Here is a 27,643-nt window from a genome sequence, read left to right as displayed (position 1 = left end):
ATCATACCCACTCTATTTGTTCTGTAAACATTTATAATCTCACTTAAAATGTCATTGAAGAATACAATACAACAATAACATGAACACAGATAGTATTTTGGGGGGTTGGGTCTCTCCTTGAGTCATACCCCCGGCCTGTGGCCCCACCCTTGAAGTAAAGTTATGTAGGCGGGGCTAGTCGCCTCACGAACACTGGTGTCTGCCCTTACAGTAAAGGGTCATGCGCCATGTAGGCCCCACCCCTCAGAGTAAAGGGTCATGCCCCATGTAGGCCCCACCCCTCAGAGTAAAGGGTCATGCTCCATGTAGGCCCCACCCCTCAGAGTAAAGGGCCATGCCCCATGTAGGCCCCACCCCTCAGAGTAAAGGGTCAATGGTCATGTGGATCTGATCTCTGTTCCGTCTGCTCCCATTGGAGGAGTGCAGGTAAGGCTCCTCCTTCTGACATAGGACGTGACGCGTCAGGATCTTTCGGAATGTGTTCCTGAAGTCCTGGATGCGGTAGGCATAGATAACGGGGTTGACGGCTGAGTTGGCATGTGACAGCATGATGGCTATGTACATGACGGGGGCCGGCTTGCACAGGTCCTTGTAAAACAGGGTCAGGCAGTTGAGAATGTGCACGGGCAGCCAGCATAGGGCAAACAGCCCCACAATGATGGACAGAGACTTGGCGGCACGGATCTCGCGTTGCAGGAGCCCGTGATGGTGGCTGTCCCCATTGCTGCTCACTGAGCACTTGAGTTCAATCTGGTGCATCTGCTTGCGGGCCACGGTGAAGATCTTCACATAGATGCCCAGCATGATAAACAGAGGAGGCAGGACGCAGCCGAAGAAGTTGAAGTAGACCATGTAGTGCATGTCCACCACACTCTCAAACAGGCAGTTAAGCTTGCAGCTGCTCAGGAAGTCACCTGCACTGCCCAGATCATCCACCAGGGGGGGGATGGTGGTACTGGCATTGTCCCCCAAAGACTTGCCATTCGTCAGGCTACTGGAGACATTCTGACGGCAGGAAGTCACCTTCAGGTTCCAACCCAGGAATGGGATGAGGCCGATGACGAAAGACAGGATCCATAAGATGGCGATGATTCGTCTGGCCCTCGTACCCGTCACCAGCTCCTTGTACCTGGATAAGAGGATGAGATAAGACAAAAGATGCTGGTTAATATCCATGGGGGTTATAAATGGGTATTTTCTTTTCCCTAAGAGTTGTGACTGAGTGCCCTTAACAGCCACAGTGGCCCTCTATCAAGCATTATGGTGCTTATGCTGCACACCTATTCATGATTAAAATAACGTAATAATGAGTTATTACAGAAAGACAATAGGGCAATAGAGAAGCAAATATGTTGTCCTTGAAGTTCTTCCAACTGAACATTAAATTAGAGCCTGTGAGAGGAGTAATATATCATTTCCATCTTACTGTCTAAAGCAGGGTACCAATACGTAACGAGACATCATTCCAACAGACTTCTGGGTGGTTCCACCAATTAGGTACCTTTTGAGTAGTGTAACTTGGTAAAAAAATATATAATCATGTTTTCCCATCTCAAGAGGTAAATACCAAAAAGGGTTAACGATTTCATCGTAATTCAGTTATACATCCCATTGTGACAGAGGGAATGGGGGAATACAAGCTTCACAAAACAATTGAAATTGTGAAAACGTTTCTAGCCTGTCTATCTGTGGGTAACGTTGGCGTGTTATGCTCGACCCAAAAAGAAAAGGGCCAGAACCAGCTCACCTACTTTAACAATATGATTTGACTATTAGATGTTCAATGTTTCCTTGAATAAGATTTTTTTTTTAAAGCATAGTTTCACCATATTAAAACAAAAGTTCAGTTCACGTAACAGAGTTGATCTTAAAACAAGGGACAGTTTTTATGAATCACTAAATCATATGAAATAAATAATCATCTTCAGAAATGACTTTGTCAAACCACAAAATATCTAGGGCTTTATAATGATGGTGAAAACTTGGAGAAATGTTGGTGTTAAGTCGGTTAAAATCACAGTGGGTGCACCGAGGGACATGTCAAAATGCACAATTATTGCTCTTTAGCAAGTCTTTATTCATATAAAAAACCTGATTTATTGAACTTTCCATGTGGTCTACACTAAAGGGCACTTTATTTAAAATAACAGGCTTTTAAAATGACATATTTGTGCACAATTTCTACTTAAAATAAAAGACACTCATTTCGTGGAACGACCTTTCTATTGATCGAGGTCTGCGTATGAATGCCATTGGGCTCCATATGCTCTGTTCCAATATCCATAGCATAGGCTACCATTTATTAAGGAAAGTGTTGTATAGGGAATGCATTCTAAGTGGCATGTTAGTATTAATATTGGAACGTTACGTAATCTATGATCGAATCAATGTAAGAATTTGCTTAAGAGCAAAAAAGCTGAATCAGCTGCAGCGAACAGGAGTATTGCACAAAGAATGAGAATTTGGCAATTTGATGTGTTGAGCAAGTAAGAAGTTAAGAATTTACTTATATATTGGCTAACTGTTACACCACATTTCAGTGAGCACATTGATTCCGAGACAGGCATGTGAAAGGAAAAACCGTCAGAGTACAACTTATCACCTGTCTAAGAACAACAGTCTATACAGTGATGAACACACAGAAGTTATACAGTGCCTTCGGAAAGTATTCAGACCCACAACATGTCTATATAAGGTCCCACAGTTAACAGTGCATGTCCGACCTACCCGTAGCACTCACTTCTGTCGTCATGAAGTGCTTTGAAAGACTGATCATGGCTCACATCAACACCATTATCCCAGAAACCCTAGACCCACTCCAATTTGCATACCACCCCAACAGATCCACTGATGATGCAACCTCTACTGCACTCCACACTGTCCTTTCCCACCTGGACAAAAAGAACACCTATGTGAGAATGCTATTCATTGACTACAGCTCAGCGATCAACACCACAGTGCCCTCAAAGCTCATCACTAAGCTAAGGACCTTGGGACTAAACATCGCCCTCTGCAACTGGATCCTGGTCTTCCTGACGGGCCACCCCCAGGAGGTAAGGTTAGGTAACAACACATCCACCACGTGGATCCTCAACACAGGGGCCCCTCAGGGGTGTGTGTTCAGTCCCCTCCTGTACTCCCTGTTCACTCATGACTGCATGGCCAGGCACGACTCCAACATCATCATTAAGTTTTCCGACAACACAAGTGGTAGGCCTGTCTCCTGACCCCTCCTGTCTCAGCCTCCAGTATTTATGCTGCAGTAGTTTGTGTCGGGGGGCTAGGGTCAATTTGTTATATCTGGAGTACTCCTATCCTATTCGGTGTCCTGTGTGAATTTAAGTGTGCTCTCTCTAATTCTCTCTTTCTTTCTCTCTCTCGGAGGACCTGAGCCCTAGGACCATGCCTCAGGACTACCTAACATGATGACTCCTTGCTGTCCCCAGTCCACCTGGCCATGCTGCTGCTCCAATTTCAACTGGCCTGGGCCCTAGGACCATGTCCCAGGACTACCTGACATGAGGACTCCTTGCTGTCCCCAGTCCACCTGGCCATGCTCCTGCTCCAGTTTCAACTGTTCTGCCTTACTATTATTCAACCATGCTGGTCATTTATGAACATTTGAACATCTTGGCCACGTTCTGTTATAATCTCTCGGCACAGCCGGAAGAGGACTGGCCACCCACATATGCTCTCCTAATTCTCTCTTTCTTTCTCTCTCTCGGAGGACCTGAGCCCTAGGACCGTGCCCCAGGACTACCTGACATGATGGCTCCTTGCTGTCCCCAGTCCACCTGACTGTGCTGCTGCTCCAGTTTCAACTGTTCTGCCTTATTATTATTTGACCATGCTGGTCATTTATGAACATTTGAACATCTTGGTCATGTTCTGTTATAATCTCTACCCGGCACAGCCAGAAGAGGACTGGCCACCCCACATAGCCCGGTTCCTCTCTAGGTTTCTTCCTAGGTTTTGGCCTTTCTAGGGAGTTTTTCCTAGCCACCGTGCTTTTACACCTGCATTGTTTGCTGTTTGGGGTTTTAGGCTGGGTTTCTGTACAGCACTTTGAGATATCAGCTGACGTACGAAGGGCTATATAAATAAATTTGATTGATTTGATTTGATGTACGAAGGGCTATATAAATACATTTGATTTTGATTTGATTTGGACTACAGGAACAAGTGGGCTGAGCACGCCCACATTCTCATCGACGGGACAGTAGTGGAGCAGGTTGAGAGTTTCAAGTTCCTTGGTGTCAACATCACCAACAAACTCATGGTCTTAAACACACTAAGACAGTCTTGAAGAGGGCACGACATAGCCTATTCCGGGTTCCCCGGGCGCCGAAGATGTGGATGTCGATTAAGGCAGCCCCCCCGTACCTCTCTGATTCAGAGATTTCCTTACGGCGGAAGTTCAGCGTTACGGCAGGATTTAAATAGAAAAATAATGTTCCTGCGTTAGCGGAGAATGCATTCCCCGTCAACCAGTGGAAAACCATGACTATAGGACCTAGGCCTTCAGAGGAACCAGAACTCTTCCATTATGTTGTATCTAACTCAGAATTTTTTTTTTTTTAAACATGGCATCACTTAATGAACCCGACATTGTATATGTTGTAGTCAGACCATTCTAGTTGTAGTGAAGGAGGAGCAATGCTTTTTGATGACATTATGAATGAATCAAACAGGCCTGTCCGTGCTTCAGGCTGCCGCACACCCAGTGACAGTTCAGCATGGACACAACATGACACACAGAATAAAATAATGCAACTAGCAAAACAAAAAACACACTGTTTACATAACCTATGGTAGCCTAACACCACTATCACACTATCACCCATAGTAATAACAACAGTGTCACATCAACAGTGACAGGCTCAAGGTGCTGAATGGACAGCGACCGCAGGCTAATACCTGTGCACTCCATGGAGCTGAAGGAGAGACAGGTTTGGTCAAACACATAGACACGGCTGATAAGACAGGCAACAGCAGTCACACACAGCGTCAAATAACGTTAAAGATAAAGCATCCCATTCACTCCAGTAGGCCCCTTGAAATCAGAACAATACAAAAGCACAACCATTTCATTTCAGATATTACTTCCCTTTGCAAATGATTTGATCACATTCATCACACTAACCGATGATCTGAGGTTTAAATGCAACAATGATTCACAGTCATTATTTTCAAAGAGCTGTCTAACAGCAAGCAAGCTGCAACAAAACAGCACCACTCACCAGATGATGATCATTTGGAAAAGAAGTTTGAAAGAAGTTCATCTTGATCATCCTGTATAAACACAAACTCACTTCCTTGACAACAAACAAGAACTTTGAGGAAATCTGTCAGAACAAGTTCACAAATAAAAAAACATATTTATTCCTCATATAGGGATTTTGAAGGTACGGAAATGAGTTTGAACTCCTGGAAAGATATCAGGGAGGTAATTGGGATAGATGTGGTAAAGAGGTCAATGGAATTCATACTGTGGGGGTTAGAAGGATGCTGGATTGGCGCACATTAGACAAATCTGATCTAAGAAAGCGGATATTTCTCAAGTCCGTCATGATTTATGTGTTGCAACAGGCCCACAATGTGGTTATTGCTGCATAACATGTAGAAGTGGTCCCTTTTCCGGTGTAGAAAAAGTGACTGCTAAACTCCCATTTGTATAAGCTTTTAGAATAACTAGCACACAGAAATCAGTTTTGAACTGTAATGCAGTTGGTTGGTAATGATGACATGAACATGTGTTGGGGTTGACATCCATACAAGCGTTATACTCTGGTATTTACCTCAACATGGTGTGAAATAGACATATAAATAATAGCCTAAATGTAGGGTCATTTTGTTTGGGGGAGATTCGGGATGGAGATGCAGGTGGGAAAATGGTGTAATCTTTTTACTTCATGCTGTCTTGGCTGAGCTTCTATTGTCATGCACTGGGAAACAGATTCCAACATCTCAGAAGAGGTGAGGTCTTTTCGTTTAGTCAGTTGCTTGTAATTACTTGGAAGGCTATAGAGATTAGCTTTGAATCACTATGAGTGACGCGGTGCAGACCAATTTATTGGATGCGTATGAGAGCTTCCCGATGCGCTAGAAGTATGTTTGCTCTGACTTCTGCAGAGGCCTGTATCACAGTAAATGCTGTACGGGCCACTGCAGACTTCAGATTGACCATGCAGAGCCAAGCGTGGGAAAACTACTGCTTGACCCAATTATTATTTTACTTTGCCCTCACTAGAGAAATGTCTAGGCCCGTCACTTTTTTTAAACGGTCACACCCATTGAAAGTCAAAATGTGATTGGTTTGTTTACATCCCTGCTAGTGAGAATTTCTCCTTTGCCAAGATAATCCATCCACCTGGCAGGTGTGGCATATCAAGAAGCATGATCATTTACAGGTGCACCAATAAAAGGCCACTCTAAAATGAGCATTTTTGTTACACAACACAATGCCACAGATGTCTCAAGTTTTGAGGGAGTGTGCAAATGGCATGCTGACTGCAGGAATGTCCACCAGAGCTGTTGCCAGAGAATTTAATGTTAATTTCTCAACCATAAACTGCCTCCAACGTCATTTTGTCAGTACGTCCAACCGGTCGCACAACCACAGACACGTGTAACCACACCAGCTTCTTCACCTGTGGGATCGTCTGAGACCAGCCACCCGGACAGCTGATGAAAGTATTTCAGCTGAGAAGTATTTCTGTCTGTAAAAAAAAACTTTTGCGGGAACAACTCATTCTGATTGGCTGGGCCTAGCTCCCCAGTGAGTGGGCCTGACTCTCAAGTGGGTGGGCCTATGCCTTCCCAGGCCCACCCATGGCTGCGCCCCTGCCTAGTCATGTGAAATCCTTAGATTAGGGCCCAATTAATTCATTTCAATTGACTGATTTCCTTATATGAACTGTAATTGTTGCATGTTGCATTTATATTTTTGTTCAGTATAATTAAAAAAATAAATCCTTAGGCCTCCTCTGGTTCTACACTGCCAAAAACGCTGCATATGTCAGCTTAATCAAAAATGACCTTTAAAGGTGCACTATACAGAAATCGCTCTGCCATTTCGCGGTTGCTAAAACTCACATTTCAAGGTGAATTTGGTCGGGTCACCCAAAAAGTTGCATATTGCAGTTTACATTTTCTATTACGCAAGGTGTAACGCTTCAGCGATACAGATTGAACAGAGCCCTAACACTGAGTTCTCACGACAAACCATGAAACCATATAGCAAATATACAGTAGATATAGGATAATCAAATCAAAGTTTATTGGTCATGTACACAGTTTAAGCATGAACATTTGTGGTCAGTACTCATGTGACTTCACTTTTCTCTGATTATAGCATGTAATAATGACATATAATGTCATTATAGTTGAGTCACTAGCCACGATGATCATGTAAACGATTTTTCCGCATGATGTTTCCTCTAGGACGACAAATATCAATTGTAATCAAGTGTAATCTACATACACTCTGGTAAGGCATATGATATTTCTATACAGACTCATAGTTAAGTGCAATGGAAAAAATGACTTTTTGGTTTTATTAAAAAAGATGAAGTGGTCGTTCTCTGATGCAAATGTTTTCCCCTTCCCTCCTCATGAAACAGCCACAATTTGCCAGGACAAATGTCATACAAGTTAAGTTTCACAGGAAACAGTAGCTCATTTGACAAGATAACCGTGGCTTTCAATCATTATCTACAGTATTAGTACTGTAGCACCTCAGACGCCAAGGCCTCAAAACAGATGACTGGGACTTTAATAATGCAGCAGTAAATGATTCTACCTCTCTCCCTATTTCTCCATTTCCCCATCACCTCAGTGAAGGATGCTGTGCCCCCAGTGCCATGAATAATCCACAGACAGCCATGACCATGTTTAGGGACCTGAAGTGATGGCCCTAAGGCTATAGGGTGGACACACACATCACTCCTTCCTCTCTCTTCTTCTCTCATCATCCATACATTTCTCAGTCTCTCTCTCTCGTTTTAGTCCTCTAACCTGTAAGTCAAGCCCAGAAAGATTTGTGTTCCAGACAGTGACTAATATCTGGGGGTAGACAGCTCTCTCACTCTCTCTGTCTCTCTCACTCTCTCTCTGTCTCCCTTTTTTCAGTCCCTCTCTCCCCACACATCCCTTTTCTAACCCCATGGTTCCAGGGCTTCCGCCTGGTGCACATTGCAGCCCACAAACCTCTGCCAGGCTAGTACACAGAGTCAGTAATCACAAAGCACATCCGCTTAAACATGACAGAGATGTCCACAGTATAGCCTCAAACAAAGATGTCCGCAGTATAGTCTCAAACAGAGATATCCACAGTATAGCCTCAAACAAAGATGTCCACAGTATAGTCTCAAACAGAGATATCCACAGTATAGCCTCAAACAAAGATATCCACAGTATAGTCTCAAACAGAGATGTCCACAGTATAGCCTCAAACAGAGATGTCCACAGTATAGTCTCAAACAGAGATATCCACAGTATAGTCTCAAACAGAGATATCCACAGTATAGTCTCAAACAGAGATATCCACAGTATAGTCTCAAACAGAGATATCCACAGTATAGTCTCAAACAGAGATGTCCACAGTATAGTCTCAAACAGAGATATCCACAGTATAGTCTCAAACAGAGATATCCACAGTATAGTCTCAAACAGAGATATCCACAGTATAGTCTCAAACAGAGATATCCACAGTATAGTCTCAAACAGATATCCACAGATAGTCTCAAACAGAGATGTATATAGTCTCAAACAGAGATGTCCACAGTATAGTCTCAAGCAGAGATGTCCACAGTATAGTCTCAAACAGAGATGTCCACAGTATAGTCTCAAACAGAGATATCCACAGTATAGTCTCAAACAGAGATGTCCACAGTATAGTCTCAAACAGAGATGTCCACAGTATAGTCTCAAACAGAGATATCCACAGTATAGTCTCAAGCAGAGATGTCCACAGTATAGTCTCAAACAGAGATATCCACAGTATAGTCTCAAACAGAGATATCCACAGTATAGTCTCAAGCAGAGATGTCCACAGTATAGTCTCAAGCAGAGATATCCACAGTATAGTCTCAAACAGAGATGTCCACAGTATAGTCTCAAACAGAGATGTCCACAGTATAGTCTCAAACAGAGATGTCCACAGTATAGTCTCAAACAGAGATGTCCACAGTATAGTCTCAAACAGAGATGTCCACAGTATAGTCTCAAGCAGAGATATCCACAGTATAGTCTCAAGCAGAGATATCCACAGTATAGTCTCAAACAGAGATATCCACAGTATAGTCTCAAACAGAGATGTCCACAGTATAGTCTCAAACAGAAATGTCCACAGTATAGTCTCAAACAGAGATGTCCACAGTATAGTCTCAAGCAGAGATATCCACAGTATAGTCTCAAACAGAGATGTCCACAGTATAGTCTCAAACAGAGATGTCCACAGTATAGTCTCAAGCAGAGATATCCACAGTATAGTCTCAAACAGAGATGTCCACAGTATAGTCTCAAACAGAGATGTCCACAGTATAGTCTCAAACAGAGATGTCCACAGTATAGTCTCAAACAGAGATGTCCACAGTATAGTCTCAAGCAGAGATGTCCACAGTATAGTCTCAAACAGAGATGTCCACAGTATAGTCTCAAACAGAGATGTCCACAGTATAGTCTCAAACAGAGATGTCCACAGTATAGTCTCAAGCAGAGATATCCACAGTATAGTCTCAAACAGAGATATCCACAGTATAGTCTCAAACAGAGATGTCCACAGTATAGTCTCAAACAGAAATGTCCACAGTATAGTCTCAAACAGAGATGTCCACAGTATAGCCTCAAGCAGAGATATCCACAGTATAGTCTCAAACAGAGATGTCCACAGTATAGTCTCAAACAGAGATGTCCACAGTATAGTCTCAAGCAGAGATATCCACAGTATAGTCTCAAACAGAGATGTCCACAGTATAGTCTCAAACAGAGATGTCCACAGTATAGTCTCAAACAGAGATGTCCACAGTATAGTCTCAAACAGAGATGTCCACAGTATAGTCTCAAACAGAAATGTCCACAGTATAGTCTCAAACAGAGATGTCCACAGTATAGTCTCAAACAGAGATGTCCACAGTATAGTCTCAAGCAGAGATATCCACAGTATCGTCTCAAACAGAGATGTCCACAGTATAGTCTCAAACAGAGATGTCCACAGTATAGTCTCAAACAGAGATGTCCACAGTATAGCCTCAAGGGGAACAGATGTTTCTCTTTGACCCAGTGGCAACCTCATGATTCTACCCCCAAGCCATAAGACTCCTGAACATCTAGTCAAATGGCTACCCAGACTATTTGCATTAGCCTACACTTTGATTATGTAAATATCCTGCCCTCACATGGCATAGTACCAGCAGTTCTTATAGATCGGCTCAAGAGATTTGAAGGTGTGATATCTCTATGTGAGATGTGTGATATTATCTGTAGCCACAGGCCAAACTAGTGCAGTCATACCAGGATTTAGAGGCTTGGATTCATGGCGATGAGGTGCCACACCTTGTGAACACATGTGAGCACATTCTGCTGTCATTATAGAAGAGAGTAGGCCTAACAGTAAGACTCTCAGGTGGAATCTGGTCTGGGGAATGGAATTATCATCAACACTTTTAACGCAACCCAGAGCCATACAGTGAATGTATTGCTTGGATGGTAACTATGAATAATGCTGGTGTGTATGAGGCTTGGCTTTATGGTTTTGTACAAACGACATGTGTGAATTTTCTTCAATGTGTGGCAGAATTGTGATAGATAAAGGTGGTGAGGATTGGTTTCTTCTTACTATTTACACTCTTTGTTGCTGTATTTACATCATATATATTGTGCAAGTTATCCTACTTAAAAAGATGAGAGATGCCTGTAATTTTCATCATAGGTACACTTCAACTATGACAGACAAAATGAGAAGGAAAAAATCCTGAAAATCACATTGTAGGATTTTCTATTAATTTATTTGCAAATTATGGTGAAAAATAAGTATTTGGTCAATAACAAAAGTTTATCTCAATACTTTGTTATATACCCTTTGTTGGCAATGACAGAGGTCAAACGTTTTCTGTTAAGTCTTCACAAGGTTTTCACACACTGTTGCTGGTATTTTGGCCCATTCCTCCATGCAGATCTCCTCTAGAGCAGTGATGTTTTGGGGCTGTTGCTGGGCAACATGGACTTTCAACTCCCTCCAAAGATTTTCTATGGGGTTGAGATCTGGAGACTGGCATGGCCACTCCAGGACCTTGAAATGCTTCTTACGAAGCCAATCCTTCGTTGCCCGTGTTTGGGATCATTGTCATGCTGAAAGACCCAGCCACGTTTCATCTTCAATGCCCTTGCTGATGGAAGGAGGTTTTCACTCAAAATCTCACGATACATGGCCCCATTCATTCTTTCCGTTACACGGATCAGTCGTCCTGGTCCTTTTGCAGAGGAAAAGCCCCAAAGCATGATGTTTCCACCCCCATGCTTCACAGTAGGTAAGGTGTTCTTTGGATGCAACTCAGCATTCTTTGTCCTCCAAACACGACGAGTTTTTACCAAAAAGTTATATTTTGGTTTCATCTGACCATCTGACCATATGACATTCTCCCAATCTTCTTCTGGATCATTCAAATGCTCTCTTGCAAATTTCAGACGGGCCTGGACATGTACTGGCTTAAGCAGGGGGACACGTCTGGCACTGCAGGATTTGAGTCCCTGGCGGCGTAGTGTGTTACTGATGGTAGGCTTTGTTACTTTGGTCCCAGCTCTCTGCAGGTCATTCACTAGGTCCCCCCGTGTGGTTCTGGAATTTTTGCTCACCGTTCTTGTGATCATTTTCACCCCACGGGGTGAGATATTGCGTGGAGCCCCAGATCGAGGGAGATTATCAGTGGTCTTGTATGTCTTCCATTTCCTAATAATTGCTCCCACAGTTGATTTCTTCAAACCAAGCTGCTTACCTATTGCAGATTCAGTCTTCCCAGCCTGGTGCAGGTCTACAATTTTGTTTCTGGTGTTCTTTGACAGCTCTTTGGTCTTGGCATAGTGGAGTTTGGAGTGTGACTGTTTGAGGTTGTGGACAGGTGTCTTTTATACTGATAACAAGTTCAAACAGGTGCCATTAGTAGAGGTAACGAGTAGAGGACAGAGGAGCCTCTTAAAGAAGAAGTTACAGGTCTGTGAGAGCCAGACATCTTGCTTATTTGTAGGTGACCAAATACTTATTTTCCACCATAATTTGCAAATACAATTCATTAAAAATCCTACAATGTGATTTTCTAATTGTGTCTGTCATATTTGAAGTGAACCTATGATGAAAATTACAGGCCTCTCTCATCTTTTTAAGTGGGAGAACTTGCACAATTGGTGGCTGACTAAATACTTTTTTGCCCCACTGTACATCATATGTTATGTGTGATGACATTAATGTAGTAGAAAAGACCTGTTGCCTGAAACAACTGCAAAAGACAAAATGACTAACTTTATTGAGACAGCCCGAGCAATGTCTGGGGCTCAATAGTGGCAAGTCCACACACTTAGTTTGGCAATACCATCCTTCTGAAAAAAGCCTCTAAAAACCAGTTTAGTCTCATTAGCAGAGGAAAGCAGCTATTCAAGGACACAACACTGGTTCTTTCTGAGCAGAGAGAAACATGTGGAGCCTGAGAACATGAACTGAAGAGACTGTTGGTGAGAGACAGCTAGGTGAAGAAAGCCCTGGCAGTTATGTTAACTCTTGGAACATGGATAGCCAGAGGCTATGCTATTGGATATTTCCCTTCAAACGGTATGGTGTGGGTGGAAGAAAATACATAAATAGTTTGATGTCTCTTTCTGGGAAACATGAAAAGGAAACAAAGGCCTTAAAATGGGTGTGTATTAGTGTTGTCAGAGGGTGCAGAACAGAGCTCCATCTCTCATGGTTTGAAGCATTTGAGTCTGCCTTTTCACTTCCACCAGAGCCAGCTGTGAAAACACTCTGATCTGAGGGAACCACAGTCCCACAAGACTAAGGCCCAGGCACACACACACACTCACAAACACAGTCACACACACTCACAAACACAGTCACACACACACACACACACACACACACACACACACACACACACACACACACACACACACACACACACACACACACACACACACACACACACACACACACACACACACACACACACACACACACACACACACACACACACACACACACACACACAGGCACAAACACAGTTACACACACAGTCACACACTCACAAATACATACACAAATTAAATAAATTACTAGAGTAGAGTAATTTGAGCTGACCATATACCTTTCTCATTACCACGTGTGTGATGTGGGTCTGAGGTAAAGGGGAAAACCGTAAAAAAGGATGTTTAAATCCGTCTGGATTTCTAAAAAGGAATGTAGTTATGAGACTATATAATGCATTTGCTGGCATTGAGCAGCAACCTTTCTGTATATGATTATGAGATGTCCTTTTATTTAACACCCCCTGAGGAATAGTCTGTCTGACTCTTCACCCATGAAGGGAATAATGTGAATTACATACTGGGAAGGGAAAAGAAAATTTGACTGATTGAGGACATTCTTGGGAAACATCTGTAAATGGAAAAGCAGCAGTTTGCCTTAAAGGGCAGGTTGCACAAAATATTTCCACAAATCTAACAACGTAGATTGATGATATTTCATTTGAAACGGTCTTTATGCAAAAGTTTATAAAATAAACACATTTTACACTTCTATTTTCACAATTTAATTTACATTTATCAAAAAAGCCCTTCAGTCATATGCGGGTCCTACTTTGTACCAAATGATTACGATGACTACCAACTAGAGGTCGACCGATTATGATTTTTCAATGCCGATACCGATTATTGGAGTACCAAAAAAGCCGATACCGATTATTTGGTTGATTTTTAAAATGTGTTTATTTATTTGTAATAATGACAATTACAACAATACTGAATTAACACTTATTTTAACTTAATATAATACATCAATAAAATCAATTTAGCCTCAAATAAATAATGAAACGTGTTCAATTTGGTTTAACCTTTTGTGTGTAGGGGGCAGTATTGTCATTTTTGGCTAAAAAACATACCCATTTGAAACGGCCTATTTCTCAGCCCCAGAAACTAGAATATGCATATAATTGTCAGATTAGGATAGAAAACACTCTTAAGTTTCCAAAACTATAAAAAAGATTGTCTGTGAGTATAACAGAACTGATATTGCAGGCGAAAGCCTGAGGGAAATCCAATAAGGAAGTGCCTCTTATTTTGAAACCTCTCTGTTCCTATGCATGCCTATCCTCCATTTAAAGGGATATCAACCAGATTCCTTTTTCTATGGCTTCCCTAAGGTGTCAACAGTCTTTATACATAGTTTCAGGCTTTTATTTTTAAACTATCTTTTCGAAAACAAAACGTTTATTATTTCAGTGAAATACGGAACCGTTCTGTATTTTATCTAACGCAGTGGTTCTTAACCTTGTTGGAGGTACTGAACCCCAGCAGTTTCCTATGCACATTCACCGAACCCTTCTTAATTGGAATAATAAAATATGATTTTTTCAAATTCAAAACATAGGTATATATTTTACTGGTGCACAAAATGAACCGTGCATGAACATCACTGTGTTCAAAGAACAAAATCATCAAAACATGATTTTCACACAAAAACAAAAATATAATAATGAATATTTACTGCAAATCAGTGTGACTTCTGCTGTTGCCTTTCAGAGACCAGTTCAGAAATCCGTGGCTTCACCTTGGCAAGTGCCACTCATGTCATTTTCACTACAAAGTCTGTTCCTTTTCTTCATTTTTATTTCCAGCCTCCTCAAAGGATTGCTCGCAAAGATATGTTGTTACAAAAGGTATAAAATCTAATTTCTTAGCAATAACAGGGTACGTTACCATTTGTTGACACCAAAACGTTGAAAGCGTTGTTGTTCTGAAGAGTTGCTGTTGAACCTGGCTCTGCTGAATTTCAATGATTTCATCGAGGTATTCATCATTGACATCTGTTGTCTCAACACTAAACGTGAACGGCTGTCTCACCCATGCTGGATATGACTCTCTTGTAGGGAAGTATCCGTTGAGAGACTTTGCAAGCTCATCTAAGTGCGTGGCAATTGCTTGCTTCAGTTCCGCGGGTACAGAAATGTCTCTGATTCCAGGTACATCTTCGATTTTACTTACACAGTCGTCCAGCAGGGGAAAGTTTGCGAAGTTATCGTTCTCTGTTCGTCGTTTCCATAACGGTAGATTTTTTTGAAAAGCCTTCAGGTTTTCCTCCGCTTCAATGATGTTGACTCCACCGCCTGGTATCTTTGGATTGAGATGATTGAGAACTGTGAAGATATCAGCCATGTACTCTAAAATGAGAATGAACTCAGAATTTTTGAAGCAATCTGCATGACAATGTTGGTGCTCTTGCAAAAACAGGGCTAATTCCACACGCACAGCAAAAACACGATTCAGCACCTGTCCCCGGGATAACCACCGAACGTTAGAATGGTACAGAAGTACCTCGAATTCAGAGCCCATTTCTTTACACAGCTCACTGAAGATGTGGTGCCTCAGAGCACTAGTTCGCACATAGTTCACGCATTCCACTACAATTTTTAATACTTCTGCCAGTTTTGGAGGCAAGGTTTTTCTTCCCAACGCATTCCTGTGCAGAATACAGTGCGTGACAATGATGTGTGGTGCATCGGCTTTCACTAGCGCACCAAAACCAGACTTTCTTCCCAGCATGACTGGAGTTCCGTCTGAACAAACTGCAGAAACCATGTCCCACGAAAGATTGTTGTCTTTGAAGAAGTCATCCACAAGTTTCTTTACATCGGCTGCCTTAGTTGTTGTTGTAAGAGGCTTACAAAATAAAAAAATCTTCCTTTATCACGTCGTATTTCACATAATGCACGAATACAGCAAGCTGGCTCAGATTGGAAACGTCTGTGGTCTCGTCGAGTTGAAGGCTGAATTTTGCCGGGCTTGAAATCAGATCTGCAACTACTTCAGCCAAGATGTCTTTGCTCATGTCCTCTATTCTGTCGCTGATGGTGTCATTTGAAAGAGGAATTTGGGATAACTTAACTTCAGCCTCTTTTCCCAGCATGATATTCGCCATCTTCAACACAGCTGGTTTTATGAGTGTTTCACCAATGGTGTGTGGTTTGCCCTGCTTTGCGATCAGGTAAGCAACTTCGTACGATGCTGTGAGGATCGGTTTGTTGATGAGTACAAAGCCGAGAACAGGCAGAGTAGCCTTTTCATCGAATCTGGCTCTCTTCACCTTGAATTCATTGAGCGTTGTGTTCTTGTATTTTCCATCTCCATGCAGCTTAAGGAAGTGTTCTCTTAGTTTTGCCGGTGCTAGACTAGAATTGCTCAACTTGGCATTGCACATCACGCAGTTGGGACGCTGACTCCCATCACGTTCCGTTATACATGTGAATCCATATTGTACATATTCGTCCGACCGCTTTCTTTTTTGCTCGACATAGTAAGTATGAAGGGATTAAAATATTAAGAAAGAAATCACAAGACGTACCATCACGACTGTCACAAGTCGACTACTGAGCGCACCAAATTCCCTGCAGCACAGATAGGCCAAGCGATGTAGCGTGATCACCTGCAGCCAATGATGGCCAAGCGGGGCATGTCATCATGAATCATATGAGTCGTATGTATGCCTTGACCTCCGCCGAACCCCTGAGACTGACTCACCGAACCCCTGGGGTTCGATCGAACCCAGGTTAAGAACCACTGATCTAACGGGTGGAATCCCTAAGTCTAACTAAATATTCTTCTTACATTGCACAACCGTCAATGTTATGTCATAATTACGTAAAGTTCTGGCAAATTAGTTCGCAATGAGCCAGGCAGCCCAAACTGTTGCATATACCCAGACTCTGCGTGTAATGAACGCAAGAGAAATGACACAATTTCACCTGGTTAATATTGCCTGCTAAACTGGATTAGTAGTTATAACTAGTGATTATGATTGAATGTTTTTTATAAGATAAGTTTAATGCTAGCTAGCAATTTACCTTGGCTTCTACTGCATTCGCGTAACAGGCAGGCTACTCGTGGGGTGCAATGGTTAGAGCGTTGGATCAGTTAACTGTACGGTTGCAAGATTGGAACCCCTGAGCTGACAAGGTGAAAATCTGTTGTTCTGCCCCTGAACAAGGCAGTTAACCCACCGTTCCTAGGCCGTCATTGAAAATAAGAATGTGTTCTTAACTGACTTGCCTACTTAAATAAAAAAATTTTTTTTAAACATTTAAAAAAACGGAAATCGGCACCCCAAAATTACAGATTTTGGATTGTTATGAAAACTTGAAATCGGCCCTAATTAATCGGCCATTCCGATTAATCGGTCGACCTCTACTACCAACAGTGGACACACCATGAATCTGAGGCTAAAAACAGGTTCTGTGCACTGACCACCGATGTTACAGTCCATCCAGGGGACCATGACACAATGTCGCAAGAACGTCCTAAAAATGTCCTCAGTGATGACCCGGGACCAACTAGGAACTAGACAAAACCTCCAGGGGATCATGACACAACATCCCAAGAGTGTCCTAAAAACATCCCTGGGGAAAAAGGTTCATGAGGTGGTCACCTGGAATGCATTTCAATTAACAGGTGTGCCTTGTTAAAAGTTAATTTGTGGAATTTCTTTCCTTCTTAATGCGTTTGAGCCAATCAGTTGTGTTGTGACACGGTAGGGGTGGTATACAGAAGATAGCCCTATTTGGTAAAAGACCAAGTCCAAATTATGGCAAGAACAGCTCGAATAAACAAAGAGACACTCCATCATTACTTTAAGACATGAAGGTCAGTCAATACAGAAAATGTAAAGAACTTTGAAAGTTTGCAGTCGCAAAAACCATCAAGCGCTATGATGAAACTGGCTCTCATAAGGATCGCCGCAGGAAAGGAAGACCCAGAGTTACCTCTGCTGCAGAGGATAAGTTCATTATAGTTATCAGCCTTAGAAATTGCAGCCCAAATAAATGCTTCACAGAGTTCAAGTAACAGACACATCAACTGTGACTGTGTGAATCTGGCCTTCATGGTAGAATTGCTGCAAATAAACCACTACTCCAGGACACCAATAAGAAGAAGAGACTTGCTTGGGCCAAAAAACACGAGCAATGGACATTAGGCCGGTGGAAATTTGTCCTTTGATCTGGAGTCCAAATTGGAGATTTTTGGTTCCAACCGCGTGTCTTTGTGAGTAGTGTTGGTGAACGGGTGAAATAATGATCTCCGCATGTGTATTTCCAACAGTGAAGCATAGACGAGGAGGTGTGATGGTGCTTCGTTGGTGACACTGTCTGTGGTTTATTTCGAATTCAAGGCACACTCAACCAGCATGGCTACCACAGCATTCTGCAGTGATAAGCCATCCCATCTGGTTTGTGCTTAGTGGCACTATCATTTGTTTCTCAACAGGACAATGACCCAACACACCTCCAGGCTGTGTAAGGGCTATTTTACCAAGAAGGAGTGTGATGGAGTGCTGCATCAGATGACCTGGCCTCCACAATCCCACAACCTCAACCAAATTGAGATGGTTTGGGATGAGTCGGACCGCAGAATGAAGGAAAAGCAGCCAACAAGTGCTCAGCATATGTGGGAACTCCTTCAAGACAGTTGGAAAAGCATTCCAGGTGAAGCTGGTTGAGAGAATGCCAAGAGTGTGCAAAGATGGAATGAAGGCAAAGGGTGGCTACTTTGAAGAATCTCAAATAAAAAATATATTTAGATTTGTTTAACACTTTTTTGGCTACCTCATGATTCCATATGTGTTATTTCATAGTTTTGATGTCTTCAGTATTATTCTACAATGTAGAAAATGATAAAAAATAAAGAAGAACCCTTGAATCAGTAGGTGTTCTAAAACTTTTGACCGGTAGTGTACCTATTCAGGTTGCACTTTGACTCCTGCTACAAGGGAAAGGCTGACACTGTTCTGTCTTTGGTGGGTACAGTAACAAAAATACATGTTTCCATTATACAACAGACTTTTATTTTTAAATAAAATGTTGCCTGAATGTGTGTGTGTGTTATTTTGTTCCTGTTCCTGTGAGTGTCTGTGCATGTGTGTGTAATACAGGTTGAGTCTGTATGTGCGCGTATATAACAGTACACCAAAGGTGGTATACATATGCATTGATAAAATCTTTATGAAATCATCCATAACCCCTTCATGAATGTTGCAGTATCATTCACCCTAACTTTTATAACACATTAAACGTCAATCATATGTAATTTCAAAACAAAAGTCCTGTTTTCATTACAGTATTATAAGTTATGTTATATTACAAATACCTGGTTAAATTGAGCTCGATGGTGTTACTGACTGGTTTAGTTCTGCGCAGCACAAGACTTTGATAGCCTCTGTTGAGCTGAAGCCAAGGTGTGAGCTTGTGGAGCTAATGCAAGTCTTCAGGTTTCATGCAAGTTTTTATTTTTCCTTTATTTAACTAGGCAAGTCAGTTAAGAACAAGTTCTTATTTTCAATGACGGCCTAGGAACAGTGGGTCAACTGCCTTGTTCAGGGGCAGTATGTGCATCAAATTGAAGTAGTACATAAAAACAGATTTTTGAATGTTATTGAAGTTATTACATTATTCATAAAAACGTTGTTACTCATAATTTTACTAATAATAATTTGTACATTTAGCAGAAAAAGTTATTACGTTTACCTTGAAACATTTTATTACGCTTACCGGCAAGTTATTACATTTAATGGATTTATAAAAACAATTCTAAAGTTATTACAAATAGAAAAGTTATGTCATTTACGGGTGTTATTGCATTTACCGTTATTAGAGTGTTTCTTACATAATTTGATAACAAGTGGAGTTCTTAAAGTCTATGAATCTGTGTGGTTTGATTCTGCAAAACTGACCTCCTCTGTGTCCTCACTGTTACTTTAGGTGGCCACATACAGGTGATCACGTCTAGTTAGGGCCTTTAGTTTTCCTCCTGGCTGCAGGACCAATCAGGCCTCTGGATTCCTGTGAGCAGGAGAAACTCCTGCCCTTAGTCATACTTTATGCTGATAAACTGCAATTTCAAAATAAATACCCAGCTGATGTCCCAGTTCTTGTCTTGTGAGACAGAAGGTGCAAATATTTTTTTCTCTATCTGAACCAATTTGTCTCCTCTGTCATTGGGCTGCCAGGCTGGCAGACTGTGTGCCAATAAGATGACACTGAGGCCAGCCGGCTAGATATCGATCCAGTGGGCCCAGCCATTGTCTCAGACTCTGAGAGGGTGAGAGAGGTCTGATTATCTACTATAGCACCCTTTAAAGTGTACCAGGGGCGGTGCCTCAAGGTGTACATCAATATGCCATTACAACCTTACTGCTTTTCCAATGTCTCTTCAGGCACCCATTGCCTATCAAAAAAACAAGCCAGAGCCCAGTGCCCCCCCCCACTATAACATAGGTTTTTATAGGCCTACTGAAAGTATAGGCCTATACAATGAAGATTAACAGTCACGAAATAAACCACCAGGAATGCGTTGGTCTGTGTGGTGTGTTGTAGCCTGTACGCCTAAATGACTTGTCTTGATCTACTTTGACTGCAGATTTTTTAAGTTGCTTTGTCTTTGGAAATATTAGGGCAGCTCAAGGAGGCACACTCCGGATGAGCCACGGCCATTTGATTATCGGACCGCAGGCTGAATACCTGGTCTCAACTAAGGCCTATTTTACATTGCCTTATTTTTATAACATTTATTCAGTGCCCCAGACTTTTATTGGCCCCAAGGCTGTAGGCCTGAAGTCAAATGTTAACCGCCAATGTCCTTCTCTCACATTATCTCAAGACTTCTGAATTAGGCCTAAAACCATATCAGTACAGACATAAACATATTTTCTATTTTGAACAGAGACATCACTTCTATACCACCGATTACAAGTAAAAGTTTACCTTGATTTATGGATTATTATAATTATAAATCAAGGTATCTCCTAAATTGGTTCAAATTGACCATTTCTATTGGAGTAGCTAGGTTTCCATCCAATTGGCAACAGATTTTCATGTGAATATTCCAAAATCTGCATAAAAACAATATGCACATTTTCCCACTAGATATGTCTTTCCCTCAAATATACTTGTTGCATAAAGATAATGAAGTAATGCACATAAAAAACTTTTGCGGTTAAATTCCCATTGCACCAAATAAAAAATACAAGTTCAATGGGGTCCTTCTGTAGCTCAGTTGGTAGAGCATGGCGCTTGTAACGCCAGGGTAGTGGGTTTGATCCCCGGGACCACCCATACGTAGAATGTATGCACACATGACTGTAAGTCGCTTTGGATAAAAGTGTCTGCTAAATGGCATATATTATTATATTATTATTATTATTTCCATCACGTTCAACTCTACTGATGGTTTTGTCACAAAAAATGTTAACGTTATATAGTGAATGTGTCCACTCTGGTCGTGGCAGGTGTGCTCTAGCCAACAGTTAACAGATACAGTGCGGGTAGGATAACCTACATGATGAGATTAATATGGGAGAAAAAACAAGATTACTTGTATTTGTCAAACTGCAGACAAGTATCGATCATCATGTTTCCAGAATAAGACCCTCAATATTTATTGGAAAGGAGAATCAATCACCACGCGCACTTTCACCACCTTGTGAAGTTCATCATAATATATTTAATCTGTAGCCTAATAAACTGCATTCTTTCCAAAATCGTAGTGGGAGGACCACAGAATCTATTTATCGAGAGACTCCAAGTTTACTTCGATTTGATGGCTATTATATCAATATTGGTGCATAAAGGCATTTCCATCGCCATTTCTGGCATAATACATTTTACAGACACAGAAAGATCCCACCTTGTCTAGGGTATTTTGTATTGTCGGCATTTGGAAAGTTTACTGACAAATTTGCTGTTTCCATCAGGCCTGTCATGACATTTCTTATCCAACATGTATTTTACTTGCATAAAAAGGTTGAATGGAAACCTTGTTACTGAGGGACAAAAAATCAACTGAAAGGTGGGTCCCCATGTGTCAGACAAAAAATACCCACCAACACAGGCTCCCCACATGGATGTGTTTTGTGCCCAGTCCTGTACACTTTCTGTACTTTCCCATCCTGACAGACACCTCATCAAGTTTGCTGATCACACTGCCCTGAATTGCCTGTTGCATTATGATGATGAACACCGTGGCCCAATCCTAAATGACTTTGTAAAGTGGTGTGATGAATCACACTTGGTCCTCAAACCAACAAGACCAAAGACGTGTATAGATTTCAGGAAGCGGACAACACCCACCCCTGCAACATCTATCACAGGTCAGAACATAGAGTTTGTAGTTGAATACAAACATCTGGTCCTTCTGTAGCTCAGTTGGTAGAGCATGGCGCTTGTAACGCCAGGGTAGTGGGTTCGATCCCCGGGACCACCCATACGTAGAATGTATGCACACATGACTGTAAGTCGCTTTGGATAAAAGCGTCAGCTAAATGGCCAATTTTTTTTTTTTTTTTTTTTTTTTTTTTAATCTGGGCGTCCTCTTGGACAATAACATTCAGTGGAGTAAATGTGCAGGCCTGATCTACAAAAAGTGTCACACCCTGATCTGTTTCACCTGTCCTTGTGCTTGTCTCCACCCCCTCCAGGTGTCGCCCATATTCCCCATTATCCCCTAGGTATTTAAACCTGTGTTTTCTGTCTGTCTGTGCCAGTTCGTCTTGTATGTTCCAAGTCAACCATTGTGGTTTTCTCTGTGCGACTGCCTTTTCTATTCTCTTTTGCTATTCCTCCCGGTTTTGACCCTTGCCTGTTTTCTGGACTCTGTACCCGCCTGCCTGACCATTCTGCCTGCCCTGACCTTAAGCCTGCCTGCCACACTGTGCCTCCTGGACTCTGAACTGGTTTTGACCTTTTGCCTGTCCATGACCATTCTCTTGCCTACCCCTTTTGGATTATGAATAAATATCAAAGACTCAAACCATCTGCCTCCCGTGTCTACATCTGGATCTCGCCTTGTGCCCTTATAAAAATGGTCAGCAGAGACATGGGTCTCTTTTCATGTTGATTGTACTATACAGACTCTGTTTTACAAATATTTAAACTTTTTGCATTGTTTGTTGGTTTGGTCATGTCACTGTCAGTCAGAAGACCATGCTGAGAAGGATTATCACCACAGCAAGCAAGTTACTTGGTGTCACGCCCTGGTCGAAGTATTTTGTGTTTATCTTTATGTATTGGGTCAGGCCAGGGTGTGGCATGGGGTTTTTATATTGTGGTGTGTTTTGTTTTGGTGTGTATATATTGGGATTGTAGCTAGTGGGGTGATCTAGCAAAGTCTATGGCTGTCTGGAGTGGTTCTCAATCAGATGCAGGTGTTTATCGTTGTCTCTGATTGGGAACCATATTTAGGCAGCCATATTCTTTGAGTTTGTTGTGGGTGATTGTCCTTAGTGTCTTTGTTCCTGTCGCTGTATTTAGTTGACAAGTATAGGCTGTTTCGGTTTTCGTTACGTTTATTGTTTTGTAGTGTTTGTGTTATTTCATGTTTACGTTTGTTTGATTAAACATGGTTCGCAATCTACACGCTGCGTTTTGGTCCGACTCTCCTTCACCACACCTAGAAAACCGTTACACTTGGAGTCAAACAGACAGGCTTGGATGAGATCTTTAAGGTTAGGGCCCTCAAGGATCACAAAATCCATTAAGACCCAAGCCACACCCTGTACCTGGACTTCTAACTACTTCCATCTGGGTGCAGGTATAGGGCACCCGTCTGCAGGAAAAACAGTACAAGACAATCATTTGTGCCAGGTGTGATATTTCTAAAATATATCAAATATTTGTAGATTTGTTTAACACTTTTTTGGTTACTACATGATTCCATATGTGTTATTACATAGTTTTGATGTCTTCACTATTGTTCTACAATGTAGAAAACCCTTGAATGGGTAGGTGTGTCCAAACTTCTGACTAGTACTGTCTATCTAAAAGAGCTGAGAGCAAGGTCAAACAAAGGGCTCTATTCAATCCGTATTGTGGAAGTTCAGCATTAATGGGTGATTTAAATGTATAGGCAATGTTCCCACAATAGCAGATACGGTAAACGCTGCATAAGTCGGCTCAATCGGAAATTACCTTTACATTTCTATCGCTTCAACAATATAGATTGAATAGAGCCCAAAGTGTAGCAATAGTTATAGACACAGATGTGGTGGCATAGAGGGATGATAAGAATGCAGTTAAAATCCCAGGTAATAACATGGTGAAGAATTATTACTGTACATGTGTAACAGTATAATTTTAAACCATCCCCTCGCCCATACCCGGGCGCGAACCAGGGACCTTCTGCACACAACGACAACATTCACCCTCGAAGCATCGTTACCCATCACTCCACAAGAGCCGCGGCCCTTGCAGAGCAAGGGGAACTATTAATTCTTGGTCTCAGAGCAAGTGACGTAACCGATTGAAACGCTATTTAGCGCACACCGCTAACTAAGCTAGCCGTTTCACATCCGTTACACATGTATGAACATGCACAATGTAATCATGTATGTCAAAGATGCTCATGTGATCACTGTTTGTAAGACGGGTTGTTTGTGTGTATGTCCCTAACCTTGCCAACAGACAAAGACCACTGAATGGATTGGTGGTTCACCAATCACAGCCATAATGGGCTCAGCAACAGTACCAAATGGTGATGTGTAATGAAATCAGAGTGGGCATACCCAGGTAGGTCGGTAGGAAGATTTATTTCTTAAACAACGTTCTTTTGGGTCCATATGGCAACGTCCTGACAACTGGTACACTGAATGTCCTGGCAACATCCTAAAAACGTTCTGACGTTGTTTACAATGACGTCCCGAGAACATTCCCCTGTGACCATCACGAGCCGTCCCAATGACAGGCACAAATTATGTCCTGGGAACTGCCCAAAAACCTTTTTAAGGGATGTCCCTGGAACAAGCCTGGGAACTAGCCAAAAATCTCAAGTGGACCATGACATAACGTCCTGAAAAAGTCTTCAGGGACATACACAGAACAAACAGAGAACTAGACAAAACCTCCAGGGGACCAAGACACAACATCCCAATAACGTCCTTAAAACATCCTTTTGATGTCCCCTGGACAAACAGTGAACTAGACAAAACCTCAAAGAGACCATGACACAACGTCCCAAGAATGTCCTAAAAATGTCCCTGGGATGAACCGGGAATTAGACAAAACCTCTAGGGGACAATGACACAGTGGCCTGACCACTTTAGACAACCATTTTGTGACGTTCCAGGGGTTGTCCTAACAACTCATTAAATGTTGTTTGCAGGCTAACTGTTATGAATTTGTATTGTGAATGTGTTGTCTACTGTATTGTTCTTGTCCTTTTTCTTAACGCAGGTCAGTAAAGTAGCCCTAATTGAAGTCAGTCTTGAAAAACATTTGTATCGGGTTAATTATAATAATAATAATATATGCCATTTAGCAGACGCTTTTATCCAAAGCGACTTACAGTCATGTGTGCATACTAATGATTTGTATCTTTCCTTAATTACTCCTATGTACATGCTATTGATTCACTTAAATCACAAAACACAGACGCTCAATGTTTGTCAAGCTATCAAAATGCATAATAGGGTACTCACCTGAGGGGTATTTTGACGGCCAAATATCTATCAATTGCAACTGCAAGGAGGCTAAAAATCGAGCTTTGAGTCAGTACCAAAACAAAACAGGCAAGGAAAAGACATCCATAGAAGTCCAAAAATATACCGATGCTTATGGTTATGGCAAAGGGGATGGCAAGGCAACCCACCAAAATATCTGCCACAGCCAAAGACACCAAAAAGTAGTTCGTAGTGGTTTTCAGAGTGGTGTTGATGGCGACTGCCCAGCAAACCAATACATTGCCAGAGATGGATAAAATAGCTATAAATATCTCAAATACAATGTAGTACTGAATCATCTCAGCAAATATTTCAGAACATTAGGTCTGTCAGAAATAAAAGTGTTCTAGTGGGTCCAAAAGAGATAGTGTTTTTGCTGTATTCCAAGAAAATTCCAAAAGTATGGTTTGCGAAAACAGCCATCTGTGAAAAGAGAAAAGACCATATAGGATACTTTACTGTTCTCCAAAGCAAACCCTGTAATTACACTTGTTTGAAATGGGAATTTTGTGCAGCTTCGTTATCATGCGTCTAACAAAAATGATATGGTAACCTATCACACCTTGTCTAACCAAGCCACATGTTAGCCAATAGACTTCAAAAACATGTAAACTAATATCTGCAAACAATTTCTGAATTTCTTTTTGGGTTGCTTACCCCTCTTGAAACTTTGCATTATTTGTCGGTCCTTTGAAAATATACTACACTCCTCCAAGTATCTGTTGCGAGGCGGTATTGGAGACTCACTTTGGAGACTCACTAGTTCCGTTCAACACATGGTATTTGAAGTAACGAAAAAATATATATTACAGAGAGTAGGCTAGCCACGCCTCAAATTCAGCGATGTCTACAGACGACGTGCAATTCTGCAAACCACAGTTCCTCTTTAATGAAGCTGAGACAAGAGTCATCATGTGTAAAAGCGTAATTAGGCACCCGTTACGCACCCATTAAATGTGGTGTAAACAATGAACCAACATGCTTTCAGGTTGATGTAGTAGTTTTTTTTTTACTGTGCAGGCAAAATCCCACCCAAGGCATCTACATATGTCTTTAATTTCAAGGCTATCCCTTCACGAATGTCTAAAATATGTGGTGGATTGATTCATCCACTTAAATTTCCACCCACTTGTAACTGTCCTCCCTCAGTCAGAATCATCAAAGATATTATATATATATATATATTGTCAGTCTAGGATCCTCTACTTCTTTTTAAGTGACGTTTGCATGCAGGATAGAGAATACACTCACCTGTTTGAATGGCATGTACCAGCCTGTCTGCACTATGGAGTAACTTTAGAAATGCATTAGGATATAAGAATGGCCCTGATGGCAAAACAAAAATACCTCTCCATTTTCCACTCTGTTTTCCCACACATAAATACTTTTACAACCCTGGCATAGAGGGTTTAATAGGCTTTTTGTAAACCCAATTAAAAGTGGTACCAGTCAGGGCGATAGATACTGACAACACTAATGTTGTGCAATGTTGAAATCTGTAACATAACCTCTCATGTGGTGCTATTTATTGGTACTCTAATTTACTTCGCCTACTTGTATTCCGGATTATATCAAAAGCTTTCATCCAATCATGAAACACTTTCCCACTTCCCTCTATAGCCTGTAACAAAAGGAGAGGGGAAATTAATATATACCTACAGTACCTACAGTAACTCACTCAGATGACAACCAATCTCAGCTAACACACATGCAGGTGCACGCGCGCACGCACACTAGAAAGTGTGAGAATGACCAGTGCTGATTGACAAAATACTTTATTTAACAATATCCACCTCTGAGTAAATCTCTGAACTCTCAGTAAATAAAAAATGCTCACATACATTTCCTGCATCATTCTCACATTTCCCAGCACATATGTAAATAAATAAACACGATACAGCACTT

At 41.6% G+C, this 27,643-nt stretch overlaps 1 protein-coding gene across 1 annotated transcript; it reads right to left on the bottom strand.

Moving 5' to 3' along the window:
• Positions 1-303: 303 nt before the first annotated feature.
• adora2b (adenosine A2b receptor) lies at positions 304-26,607 on the bottom strand. The gene is made up of 3 exons (XM_046297368.1): positions 26,396-26,607; positions 25,718-26,161; positions 304-1,129 (listed from the first exon to the last, which is right to left on the bottom strand). The coding sequence occupies exons 2-3, from the start codon at positions 26,035-26,037 to the stop codon at positions 358-360; spliced, it is 1,092 nt and encodes a 363-aa protein (XP_046153324.1). The 5' UTR covers positions 26,038-26,161; positions 26,396-26,607; the 3' UTR covers positions 304-357.
• Between the last annotated feature and the right edge of the window lie 1,036 nt (positions 26,608-27,643).

This window comes from Oncorhynchus gorbuscha, linkage group LG02, assembly GCF_021184085.1.
Source record: "Oncorhynchus gorbuscha isolate QuinsamMale2020 ecotype Even-year linkage group LG02, OgorEven_v1.0, whole genome shotgun sequence".
Lineage (NCBI taxonomy): Eukaryota > Metazoa > Chordata > Actinopteri > Salmoniformes > Salmonidae > Oncorhynchus > Oncorhynchus gorbuscha.
This window is presented reverse-complemented; position numbering and strand designations above follow the sequence as displayed.

Bases quoted from the DNA above. Each gene is read 5' to 3' on its own strand.
- adora2b (XM_046297368.1), bottom strand. From the start codon at position 26,037: ATGATTCAGTACTACATTGTATTTGAGATATTTATAGCTATTTTATCC. The intron at 1,130-25,717 runs GTGAGTACCCTA...CCTCTTATCCAG, and splicing joins GCCGTCAAAATACCCCTCAG to GTACAAGGAGCTGGTGACGG.